General features: G+C 37.6%; 1 protein-coding gene across 1 annotated transcript in view; it reads left to right on the plus strand.

Annotated features, from left to right (window-relative positions):
* Positions 1 to 12,333, plus strand: part of GRIK3 (glutamate ionotropic receptor kainate type subunit 3) — a 230,794-nt gene that overhangs the window by 128,280 nt on the left and 90,181 nt on the right. Inside the window, exon 2 of the mRNA XM_017509765.2 lies at positions 10,446 to 10,622. Within this exon, the coding sequence (XP_017365254.1) occupies positions 10,446 to 10,622 (177 nt within the window). The remainder of the gene's footprint in view (positions 1 to 10,445; positions 10,623 to 12,333) is intronic.

Genomic DNA, 12,333 nt, shown 5'->3' on the forward strand with positions numbered 1-12,333 from the left:
TTTCACTTCTGGTACTAACAATTTGTCTTCTCTCTTTTTTATTCTTAGTTGGCCAGATTAGAAGCCTATCAATTTTGTCTCTCACATTACCAGCTTTTGGTTTCATTGATATTTTTCTATTGATTTCTTGTTTTCAATTTCATTGATTTCAGCTCTAATTTTTATTATTTTTTTTTCTCTGCTTACTTTGGATTTAATTTATTCTTCTTTTTCTAGTTTCCTAAGGTAGGAGCTTGGATTATTGATTTTAGACCTTTCTTCTTTTCTATTGTATGCATTCAGTGCTATAAATTTCTTTCTATGCAGTGCTTTCATTGCATCCCACAAATTTTGATAATTTATGTTTTCATTTTTATTTAGTTCAAAATATTTTTAAATTTCTTTTGTGACCAATGTATTATTTGAAAGTACATTGTTTAAGCTGGGCACAATGATATGTGGCTGTAGTCCCAGCTACTCTGGAAGTTGAGGTGGGAGGATCACTTGAGCAGAGGAGTTTAAGTCCACATAGCAAGACAAAAGGGAGGAGGAGGAGGAGAGGGAGGAAGAAGAAGGACAAAGAAGGAAGAAGAGGAATAAGGGGAAGGGGAAGAGGAGCATTGTCTGATCTTCAAGTATTTGGAGATTTCCCTGATCTCATTCTGTTATTGGTTTCTAGTTTAACTCCATGGTGATCTGAAAGTAGACATTATATAATTTCTATTCTTTTAAAATTGTTAAGCTGTGCTTTATGAACAGAACATGGTCTATATTGCCGAATGTTCCATATGAGCTTAGGAAGAATGTGTATTCTGCTGTTGTTGACTGAAGTAGTCTATAAACGTGCATTATATCTGGTTCATTGAGGCTGTTGTTGAGTTTAAGTATAACCTTACTGATTTCTGTCAACTTGATCAGTCCATTTCTGATAAAAAGGTGTTGAAGTCTCCAAGTATAATAGTCGATTCATCCATTTCCCCTTGCCTCATGTATTCTGATGCTCTCTTATTAAGCACATATCCATTAAGGATTGTTACGTCTTCTTGGATAATTGACCGCTTTATCATTATGTAATGCTTCTCTTTATCTCTGATAATGTTCCTTGACTCGAAGTCTTCTCTGAATACAACTACTTTCACTTTCTTTTTTTTTTTTTTTTTTTTTTTTTTTTTTTTTTTTTTTTTTTTTTTTTTTTTTTTTTTTTTTTTTTGAGTCGGAGTTTCACTCTTGCTACCCAGGCTGGAGTGCAATGGCACGATCTCGGCTCACCGCAACCTCCACCTCCTGGGTTCAGGCAATTCTCCTGCCTCAGCCTCCTGAGTAGCTGGGATTACAGGCACGTGCCACCATGCCCAGCTAATGTTTTTTGTATTTTTAGTAGAGACGGGGTTTCACCATGCCGACCAGGATGGTCTCGATCTCTTGACCTCATGATCCACCCGCCTCCGCCTCCCAAAGTACTTTCACTTTCTTTTGACTGATATTAGCATGGTGTGTCTTCATTCCTTTACTTTTTTATTGTGATAAAATACAAATAACACAAAATTTATCATCTTAATCATTTTTAAGTGTACAGTTGGTACTAAATGCATTCACAATGTTGTGCAGCCATCAGCACCATCCATCTCCATGACTCTTTTCACCTTGTAAAACTGAAACTCTTTAACTCTATATCTATAAAGAATAGCTCCACTTTTCCCCCTTCTTCTAGGCCCTGAAAACCACCATTCTATTTTTTGATTCTCTGATTTTGGCTACTCTAAGTACCTCACATAAGTGGAATCACACAGTGTTTGTCTTTTTGTGACTGGCTTATTTCACTTAGCATAATGTTCTCAGTGTTTATTCATGTCGTAGCATATGTCCAAATTTCCTTCTTTTTTAAGACCGAATAATATTTAATTGTGTGTATATACCACATTTTGCTTATTCTTCCATCTATCAATGGACACTTGTGTTGCTTCCACGTTTTAGCTATTGTGAGTAATGCTGCTATGAACATAGGTGTACAAATATCTATTTGAGTCTTTACTTTGAATTTCTTTGGGTATATCCAGAAGAATTGCTAGCTATATAGTAATTGTATTTTTAACCTTTTGAGAAACTGCTATACTATTTACCATAGTGGCTATACAATTTACACTTCCATCAACAGTGCACAAAGGTCCCAGTTTCTCCACATCCTCACCAACACTTACTTTCATTTCTTATATAGTAGCTATCCTACTGAGTGTGAGGTAGTATCTCATTGTAGTTTTGATTTGAATTTTTCTAATGATTAGTGATGTTGAGTATCTTTTTATGTGTTTATTACCCATTTGTATATTTTCTTTAGAGAAATGTCAAGTCCTTTTTATATTTTTGGAAATGGTTTATTTTTTGTTTGTTTTTGAGTTTTAAAAGTTCTCTATATGTTCTGGATGTTAATTCCTTATTAGGTACATGATTTGCAGATATCTTCCTCCGTTCTGTAGGTTACATTTTACTCTGTTAATAGTGTCTTTTGATACACAATTATTTGGAAATTTTTTTATTAAGCTCTATTTGTCTTGCTTTTCTTGTCTGTGCCTTTGGTGTCATATCCAAGAGATTATTGCCAAATCCAATGTCATGAAGCCTTTGTTCTATGTTTTCTTCTAAGAGTTTTATAGTTTGAGGTCTTACATTTAAGTCTGATCCATTTTGAGTTAGTTTTTGTATATGGTGCTAAGTAATTCAGTTATTCCAGCATTATTTGTTGAAGACTACCCTTTCCCCATTCAGTGGTCTTAGCACCTTTGTCAAAAATCATTTGACCATACATGTGAGGTTTTATTTCTGGACTCTATATGTTTGTCCTTATGCCAGTATCACACTGTTTTGATTACTGCAGCTTTGTAGTAAGTTTTGAAATCAGGAGATGTCTTTCAGCTTTGTTCTTCTTTTTCAAGGTTGTTTTTGACTATTTGGGGTCTTTTGCAATTCCATATGAATTTTAGGATTGGTTTTTCTATTTCTGTAAAAAATGTCATTGGGATTTTCATTGACATTGAAATGTAATAAGGATTTCATTGAATCTATAGATTATTTGGGTAGTATTAACGCCTTAACAATATTAAGTCTTCCAGTCCATGAACATGGGATGTGTTTACATTTATTTATGTCTTATTTAATTTCCTTCAACAATGTTTTGAAGGGTTTTTTTAAACTTTACATTTTAATTTTTATGGGTACATAATAGGTGTATTTATTTATGAGGTATGTAAGATATTTTCTTATATTATTATCCTTCTCTCTAAAGAACATATTTTAATATTTCTTGTAAGGCATACAGGCATGCAATATGTAATAATCACATCATGGGAAATGAGGTAGCCATTTCCTCGAACATTTATCTTTTGTGTGACAAACAATCAAATTATACTCTTTTAGTTATTTTTAAGTGTACAATTAAATTATTAATGACTATAGTCATCTTATTGTGTTATCAAATACTAGGTCTTATTAATTCTTTCTAATTGTCTTTTTTGTACCTGCTAAGCACCCCACACCTCCCCCCTCCCCCGCCACCCTACCACTACCTTTTCCAGGCTCTGGTCACCATCCTCTTTACCTCCATGATTTCAATTGTTTTGGGTTTTAGATCCAACAAATGAGAGCATGTGATGTTTGTCTTTCTGTGCCTGGCTTCTTTCACTTAGCATAATGACCTCCAGTTCCATCCATGTTGTTGAAAATGACAGGCTCTCATTCTTTTTTATGGCTGACTAGTACTCCATTGTGTGTAAGCACCATATTTTCTTTATCCATTCATCTGTTGATGGATACTTAGGTTGCTCCCAAATTTTGGTTATTGTGAACAGTGCTGCAACAAACATGGGAGTGCAGATGTCTCTTCAAAATACTGATTTCCTTTCTTCTGAGTATATGCCCAGCAGCAGTGAGATTACTCTATTTTTAGTTTTTTTTAGGAAGCTCCAAACCATTTTTCACAGTGATGGTACTAATGTCCATTCCCACCAACACAGTATGAGGGTTCACTCTTCTCCACATCCTCCGCAGCATTTATTATTGCCTGTCTTTTGGATATAAGCCATTTTAACTGGGGTGAGATCATAGCTCATTGTAGTTTGGGTTTGCATTTTTCTAATGATCAATGATTTGAGCACCTTTTCAAATGCCTGCTTGCCATTTGCATGTCTTCTTTTGAGAACTATTTAAATCTTTTGCCCATATTGTTTTCATTGTACAGGTACAAGTCTTTCATCTCCTTGGTTAATTCCGAAGTGATTTGTCCTTTTTGATATTATTATAAATGGAATCATTTTTGTGATTTCTTTTTCAGATTGTTTATTGTTAAGTATAGAAATGCAACTGATTTTGTATATTGACTTTGTATTCTGGTACTTTGCCAAATTCCTTTATTAGCTCTAGCAGGTTTTTTTGTGAAATACTTTGGGTTTTCTACATATAAGACCATATCACCTGCAGACAGATAATTTTACTTCTTCCTTTCCAACTTGGATGCCTTATTTTTCTTTTTCTTGCCTTACTGCTCTGGATAGAGCTTGCAGCACAGTGTTTAATAGAATTGGTGAAAGCGGACATCCTCGCCTTGTTACGGATCTTAGACGAAAAGCTTTCAGTCTCTTACCATTGAGTATGATATTTGCTATGGGTTATTCATAAATGGCTTTTATTATGTGGAGATAGTTTCCTTCTGTTCCTAGTTGTTGGGTGTCTTTTATCATGAGAAATTGTTGAATGTTGTCAAGTGCTGCTTCTGCATTCATTGAGATGATCACATTTTTTTCCTTTATCCTGTCAATGTGATGTATTATGTTGATCTGTTGTTATGTTTTGAACCATCCTTGCATTCAAGCAATAAATTATTCATCTGTTCATTTACTTTTATTTTATGTGTGTCTTTATAGTTAAAGTAGGTTTATTGTAGACAACATATAGTTGGATCTTGTTTTTTGATCCACTTTGACAATCTCTGTCTTTTAATTGATGCATTTAGACCTTTGATGTTTAAAATGAGAATTGATATAACTGGATTAATATCTACCTTATTTGTCACTGTCTTCTATTTATTGCCCTTGTTCTTTGTTCCTATTTTTGTCTTCCAGCCCTTTTCTGCCTTTTGTGATTTTAATGGAGCATGTTATCATTTCATTTCCTCTCCTCACTTAGCATATCAATTGTACTTTTTTAGTAGCTGCCCTAGAGTTTGCAATATATATATGCAACTAATCCAAGTCCACTCTCAAATAATGTTATATACTGCTTTACATAGTGTATTTTATAACAACAAAATAATCCTAATTCCTCCCTTCCATCCTTATATCATTGCTGTCATTCATTTTGCTCATATATAAGCATACATAAGTGAATATATTGAATACATTGTTGCTACTATTATTTTGAACAGACTATTTTCTGTTAAATAAAGAATAAGAAAAATACATTTTTTTAAATTTTACCTTCACTTATTCCTTCTTCAGTGTTCTTCTTGTATGTAGATTGACGTTTCTGACCTATATTATTTTCCTTCTCTCTAAAGAACATCTTTTGTACGGCAGATCTACTGGCAACAAATTTCATTGATTTTTGTTTGTCAGAGAAAGTCTTTATTTCTCTCCACTTTTGAAGGATAATTTCTCAGGATACAGAATTATAGATTGGTGTTTATTTTCTCTCAATACTTTGTATATTTCACTTCACCCTCTTCTTGCTTGCATGGTCTTTGAAAAGAAGTCAGATATAATTCTTATCTTTTTCTCTGTAGATAAGATGTATTTTTCCTCTGGCTTCTGTCGGGATTTTTTTCTTGATCTTTGATTTTCTCTTGTTTGGAAATGATGTGCCTCAGTGTCATTTTGGGGGCATATTTCCTGTTTGGTGCTTGGTGTTCTCTAAGAGTCCTAGATCCGTGGTTTGGTGTCTGACATTAATTTAAGGAAAGACATATTTCTCCTGATCATTTCTCTCTTCCTTCTCCTTCTTGCATTTCCATTAGACATCTTGACCGCCACAGTTTTTGGATATTCTGTTTTCTTCTCCCAGTCTTTCTTCTGTTGCTTTTCAGTTTTGGAGGTTTCTATTGAGATACCCTCAAGCTCAGACACTCTCTTCTCAGCTGCGTTCAATCCATTTATAAGCCCATCACAGGCAGTCTTCACTTCTGTTACAGTGTTGTGTTTTGTTTATTTATCTGTAATATTTCTTTTTTTTTTTTTCTTAGAATCCCCATCTCTTTGCCTATCTGTTCTTGCATGCTGTCCTTTTTATCCATTAGAGCCGTTAGCATATTAATCATAGTTGTTTTGAATTTCTGGTCTGATAATTCTAAATTCCCCGCTATATCTGAATCTGGTTCTAATGCTTGCTCTGTCTCTTCAAACTATGGTTTTTATGCCTTTAAGTATGCCCTGTAATTTTTTCTTGATAGCTGGACATGATGTACTGGTGAAAGGGTAAAAGGAACTGCTGAAAATAAGGCCTTTAGTGATGTAGTGGTAAGGTGTGGGGACAGGGGAAAGCATTCTATAGTGCTATGATTACCTTTTAGTCTTTCAGTGAGTTTGTGCCCCTGGGCTGTGAACTTCACAAGTGCTTCTCCCCCGCAACACACATGTGTAAATGGGATAGGATGGCTAGGGTGGGCTGCAGTTGGGTATTTCCCTTCGACCAGGTCAATTTGTCTTATTACACCCCAGCAGCTTAGGCTCTGGCTAACTAGTTCCCCCTGAGGATAAACCTTGTTAAAAAGAACAGGATGCTCTGGCATATTTCAAAATGATTCCTTTTCCCCTTCCCCACTTCCACTGCCAGAAGCACATGGGGATTTTTCTCCAATATTCACTTAAGAACCTGGTAGAACCCCAAGAGTAAAACTCACAAAAGCGTGGGGACCCAGCGAAGGCCTCCCCTGAGGTTTTTGTCTCAGACTTACCCATACTGAGCCTCCAGCAACTTGTCAATTACACTTTCAGTTTTCCTACCTGCACACGGATTCCCATGGAGGTTTCTGCTCCAATAAGTTGTAATTCTCTCTATTTACCTATCTCTCCAATTCTGAGGGCAGTGGTTTGCCCTGTGACCTGACTTCTCTTACAGATCTAAGAAGAGCTGTTGATTTTTCAGTTTGTTCAGCTTTCACTGGTTGTTAGGACAGACTTTCAAGCTTCTTACATGACTTTGAAAATTTAAGAATTTTCAAAGCAATGAAAACAATCCAAATACCCATCAACCGGTTGATGGATAAATAAAATGTGGTAGGTCTATACAAAATATTATTTAGCAATAAAGAGGAATAAAGTACTGATACATGATACTAATGTGTATGAACCGCAAAAGCACACTAAATGCAAAAAACCAGATGCAAAAGACCACCTATTACATGATTCCTTCCATTTGTATGAAATGTTCAGAAAAGACAATCTCTAGTGACAGAAAGTAAATTAGTGGTTGCCTGGGAGCGGGAGTGAAAACTATAATTCACTGTAAATGGGCATGGGGAATCTTATGGGGTGGTGAGAAGGTTCTAAAACAGGATTGTGCTTATGGTCATTGAACTCAGTAAATTTAGTAAAAATCATTGTACACTTTAAAGTAGTGAATCTTGTAGAACGTAAAAATACCTCAATCAAATCAATTATTACAAAGTTCCTCCTCTTCTTCTTCTAAAGGGAATTGTACAGCACCTCTGCCAGAAACCTTCATTGTTCACTTAAAAATATATCATGGGTGTTTCCCGTGTCATTAAATGTTTGTGATTATATGTAAATACATATACAATAGTTTACTATTTCTCTGGTGGGGCATTCCTAGATCTCCTTCCCCATACGTGATCCATGGGCCCATTGTTGCTGTTGGAGTCAATTTCTGGAAATCAAAGTACTGAGTCAAAGGCGTGGACCTTTTTAGGGCTTTTGGTAAATTTCTAACGTCCATCAAGACAGGCTGGGTATATATTTCCCTCCACCCGCAGTTAAGCAGTTGTTTATTTCTAAACAACTATTCCACACCAAAGCTGGAGCCATGGTTTATGCTGTATCTTTACCAACGGGATGAGCAAAACATGGTATCTCATTGTTGGTATCTCATTGAGTTTATTTAATTGTTAGGGAAGTTGCACGCTACTCCATACATTAATAGCTCATTTGTATTATTTTCTTTTCTTTTGTTAAATGTTCATACTTGTCCTTTGCACATTTTTCTATGGAAGTGTTTGTCCTTTTTGTTGAATTCAAGTGTTTTTTATAAAATAAGAGCATCCATCTTTATGCTCCCATATATGTTACAAATATTTATTTATATGTGTTTGTAATTTAATTTTGTTCATGGTACTTTCGGTGGGAAGACGTTTTATGTTATTTTTGTGGAGTTATCAATCTTTCTTCTATGGTTTCTGACTTTTTTGAAAGGCTTACAAAGGCCTCCTCTACCCAATATTGTATAATATTCACCTATATTTTCTTTTTTGGTGCTTTTATAGTATTTTCTCTGCTCCTCCCCTGATCCATTTTCCATTAACCTTTAATTTATCTGGAATTTTTTTCCAGATAAAAAAAAATTTTATGTATAGATTAAGATTGAATTCTAACTTCAATTTCTTCCAAATAATTGAATAATTGTCATAGCACAGTTAATGAATAATTCATTTACTTACTGATTGGAAATAGCCATCTTTCTCATGTTTTGGATGCTTATCTTTACTTGAGTCTCTTTATGGGAGCTTTTCATCCTGTTTCTTTGATCTGTCTGTGTTTTCACATGCTATTACAACATGATTTTAATTATTTGGCTTAATTATATATTTTAAAATCTGGCAGTATGAGTCACCTCTCATCATTCTCTTTAAAACATGTTTTGGTCATTAGCTCATGTTTAGTCTTCCAGATACATTTTAAAGTCATTTTATCAGGAAAAGAAAAATCCTTTCATGATTCTGATTGGAATTGAATTAAACTGAAAAATTAATTTGGAAAAATTGATACCTCTACACTTGAACTTTACTATTCAGAAAAACACCATGCATCTTCATTTAAGGCTATGTTTATATCTCCCACTAAAGGTGTTTTTTGTTTGTTTGTTTTTATTTTTGTAAAGACAATATGTCACTATGTTGCCCAAGCTGGTCTTGAACTGGCTTCAATCGTGATCTTCCTGCCTTGGCCTCCGGAAGTGTTGGGATTACAGGCATGAGCCACTGCTCCTGGTCTGCTTTTGTCATGTTTCAAAACTGGAATTGCAGCCAGGTGCAGTGGCTCACACCTGTAATCCCAGCACTTTGGGAGGCCAAGGCAGGTGGATCACTTGAGGTCAGGAGTTCGAGACTAGCCTGGCCAACATGGTGAAACCCCATCTCTACTAAAAATACAAAACTTTGCCTGTCATAGTGGCGAGTGCCTGTAGTCCCAGCTACTTGGGAGACTGAGGCTGGAGAATCGCTTGAACCCATGAAGCAGAGGCTGTGGTGAGCCGAGATCGCGCCATTGCACTCTACCCTGGGCAGCAAGAGGGAAACTCCGTCTCAAAAAAATAAATAAATAAATAAAACTGGAATTGCACACTTCTTATTTGGTTTATTATTACTTATTTAATATTTTTGCTGATATTGTAAAAGGAAATCATTTGCTATTAAGTTTTTTTACTGATTGTCACTGATATGAAGAAACACTATCAATTTGTACTAACTGGTCATTTAACTTGCCTACTAGCTCTTACTTGTTTTCATGTTTAGGGATTATTTTAAGGCTTTTTATATCACTTGCAAATAAGAATTTATTTCTTTCCAAATGTTGTGCTTCTAAATTATTTTTCTTTCTTATTTCGCTGGTTAATAGCATGGTGTGAATCCTCCCTCATGCCTCTTGTTTTTCTTTAATGAGAATGCCTCTAGTTTTTCACCATTAGTATGATATTAAAGGCTGATTAAGGCAAAAGATGCTTCAAGGAAGTATCTCTCTGGAGCTATTTTATTAAGCATTCTTAACAGCAATAGATATTGGATTTTATCAAATGCTTTCTTGCATTTTGTGAGTTGATTATATATTTTTTTCTTGTTTGAACTATTGATGTGATGGAATGATGTTCACAGATTTCTTTATATTGAACCAGTCTTAGATTCATAGAATAAAATTCTGCGTGGTCATGGTATATTATCTTGATAATATTCTGGTAGATTCTGCTTGCCAGAATTCTAGTGAGAATTTTCACGGCAATATTAATAAGTTGGTAATCTTGTTTTGGCCTTGTCGGGCTCTGTTATCAGGAATTTGCTGGTTGAGTGAAATGAACGAGGAGGATTTTCATATTTCTTGTGCTCCTGCACACTTTCTAGGTATGGCAATTACCTAGGATATTATTGAACATTTCAGGGAGCGGGCAGCTTGTCTATAAAAACTTCTGAGCCAAGCATACTTGCTAGAGCCCCATCCCTCCTCCCAATCACACACTATTTTACCCATCTTTCACAGGAGGAATCTTCGAGTATGCGGACGGCCCCAACGCCCAGGTCATGAATGCCGAGGAGCATGCCTTTCGATTTTCTGCCAACATCATCAACAGGAACAGGACTCTGCTGCCCAACACAACCTTGACCTATGACATACAGAGGATTCACTTCCATGACAGCTTTGAGGCTACCAAAAAGGGTGAGTGTGCAGCTCCTGCCTCTGTTCTCTTCCTGGTCTGGGGAGGGGAGGCACTGCATTTGTGTCCAAGACCCTGGGAAGGGGCCAGAGCTCCAGGTAGGTTCAGAGCCTTTTCCACCTAGTTTGGGCTTGGAGCCAGACTGCCTGGACTTGCATCCTAGCAGCTCTGATATTAGTTGTGTGACCTTGGACAAAATATTCTGTGCCTCAGTTTTCTCATCTGCGAAATGGATGCATTTCTGTAAAGTGCTTAGAACAGTGTCTGGCATGTAGGAAGTACCATATAGGACTTTACTCTTATTGCACTTAGCTACCAGGTCAGTGACCCAATTTCTATGTCCCACCCACCTGCTTCTCCTTACCTTGTGTGCTAACAGTCAGAGAATCCCAGATACAGAGTGCAGTTACTGCTGACTTTTTTTTTTTTTTTTTGAGGTCTTTCCCCAAATCATCATCAGAGCCCATGAGGGCCTTTCTATTCTTGCTCTGTTGCCCAGGCTGGAGTACAGTGGCACAATCTCAGCTCACTGCCACCTCCGCCTCCCAGATTCAAGCGATTCTCCTCAGTCAGCTTCCTGAGTAGCTGGGACTACAGGCACATGCCACCACACCTGGCTAATTTTTGTATTTTTAGTAGAGATGGGATTTCACCATGTTGGCCAGGCGGGTCTTGAACTCCTGACCTCAGGTAATCCACCTGCCTTGGCCTCCCAAAGTGCTAGGATTACAGGCGTGAGCCACTGCGCCCGGCCACTGCTGACATTTTTGAGGCAACTCTGCTGAATCTCAGAGCTGACCTGCAGACAGACAAGAAAGAGGTGCCCCACACTGGTTTAGCCTGGATCATCTTAAGAGTGATCCTTCACCCGTGACCCCTCTCTCTGCTCTTGTGCCCCCTCCCTGCCTGTGTCCTCCCACTCTTTTCCCAGCATGCCCTGCAGCCAACCCTGTGCAGTGAAGTGCCCATCTCCCTGCTGAGAGTCCATGCTGACAACCTCTGCCCGGCCTTGTCCAGCCAGAAAATGACTGAACTCAACCAAAACTGCTCAATAAAAAGGTCAGGATACAGAACAAGCGCCTGGAATCAGAGTGCAGAGGCCCACGTGGGTAGAACCACCCACAAAAAGCTAGGCTGGGTTTTCCATGTTTTCTAAAAATTACTAAAATAATTCAGTGACTCCCTAGTGGTACACCTGTGATTCAGCACAGGGACCTTCCCCAGCCAGGCAGGGGGTTTCCGAGCCTTCCCAGAGGTACTTCGTCCAGGAAATCACAGCCCTGCTCTATGTGAAACTGCCAAGTCGTTGGTCAGCAGGCCCAAGACAGAAACCCCCAACTGCTGAAACTCTAGCCCTAGGGTTCCAAGTGAGCTAAGCCACAGCCCTCCTCCATGCCCACCTCCCCCCAGCCAGATTAGATGACTTGCTTTCTTAAAATCTTGGATGAGGCTGGGCGCGGGGCTCACGCCTGTAATTCCAGCACTTTGGAAGGCCAGGGAGGGTGGGTCACAAGGTCAAGAGTTTGAGACCAGCTTGACCAACATGGTAAGATTCCATCTCTATTAAAAAATTAGCCAGGCTTGATGGTGCACACTTGTAATCCCAGCTACTCAGGAGGCTGAGGCAGAAGAATCACTTGAACCCGGGAGGCGGAGGTTGCAGTGAGCTGGGATCACGCCACTGGACTCCAGCCTGGGCAACAGAGCAAGACT

This window comes from Cebus imitator, unplaced genomic scaffold (assembly GCF_001604975.1).
Source record: "Cebus imitator isolate Cc_AM_T3 unplaced genomic scaffold, Cebus_imitator-1.0 Scaffold420, whole genome shotgun sequence".
Lineage (NCBI taxonomy): Eukaryota > Metazoa > Chordata > Mammalia > Primates > Cebidae > Cebus > Cebus imitator.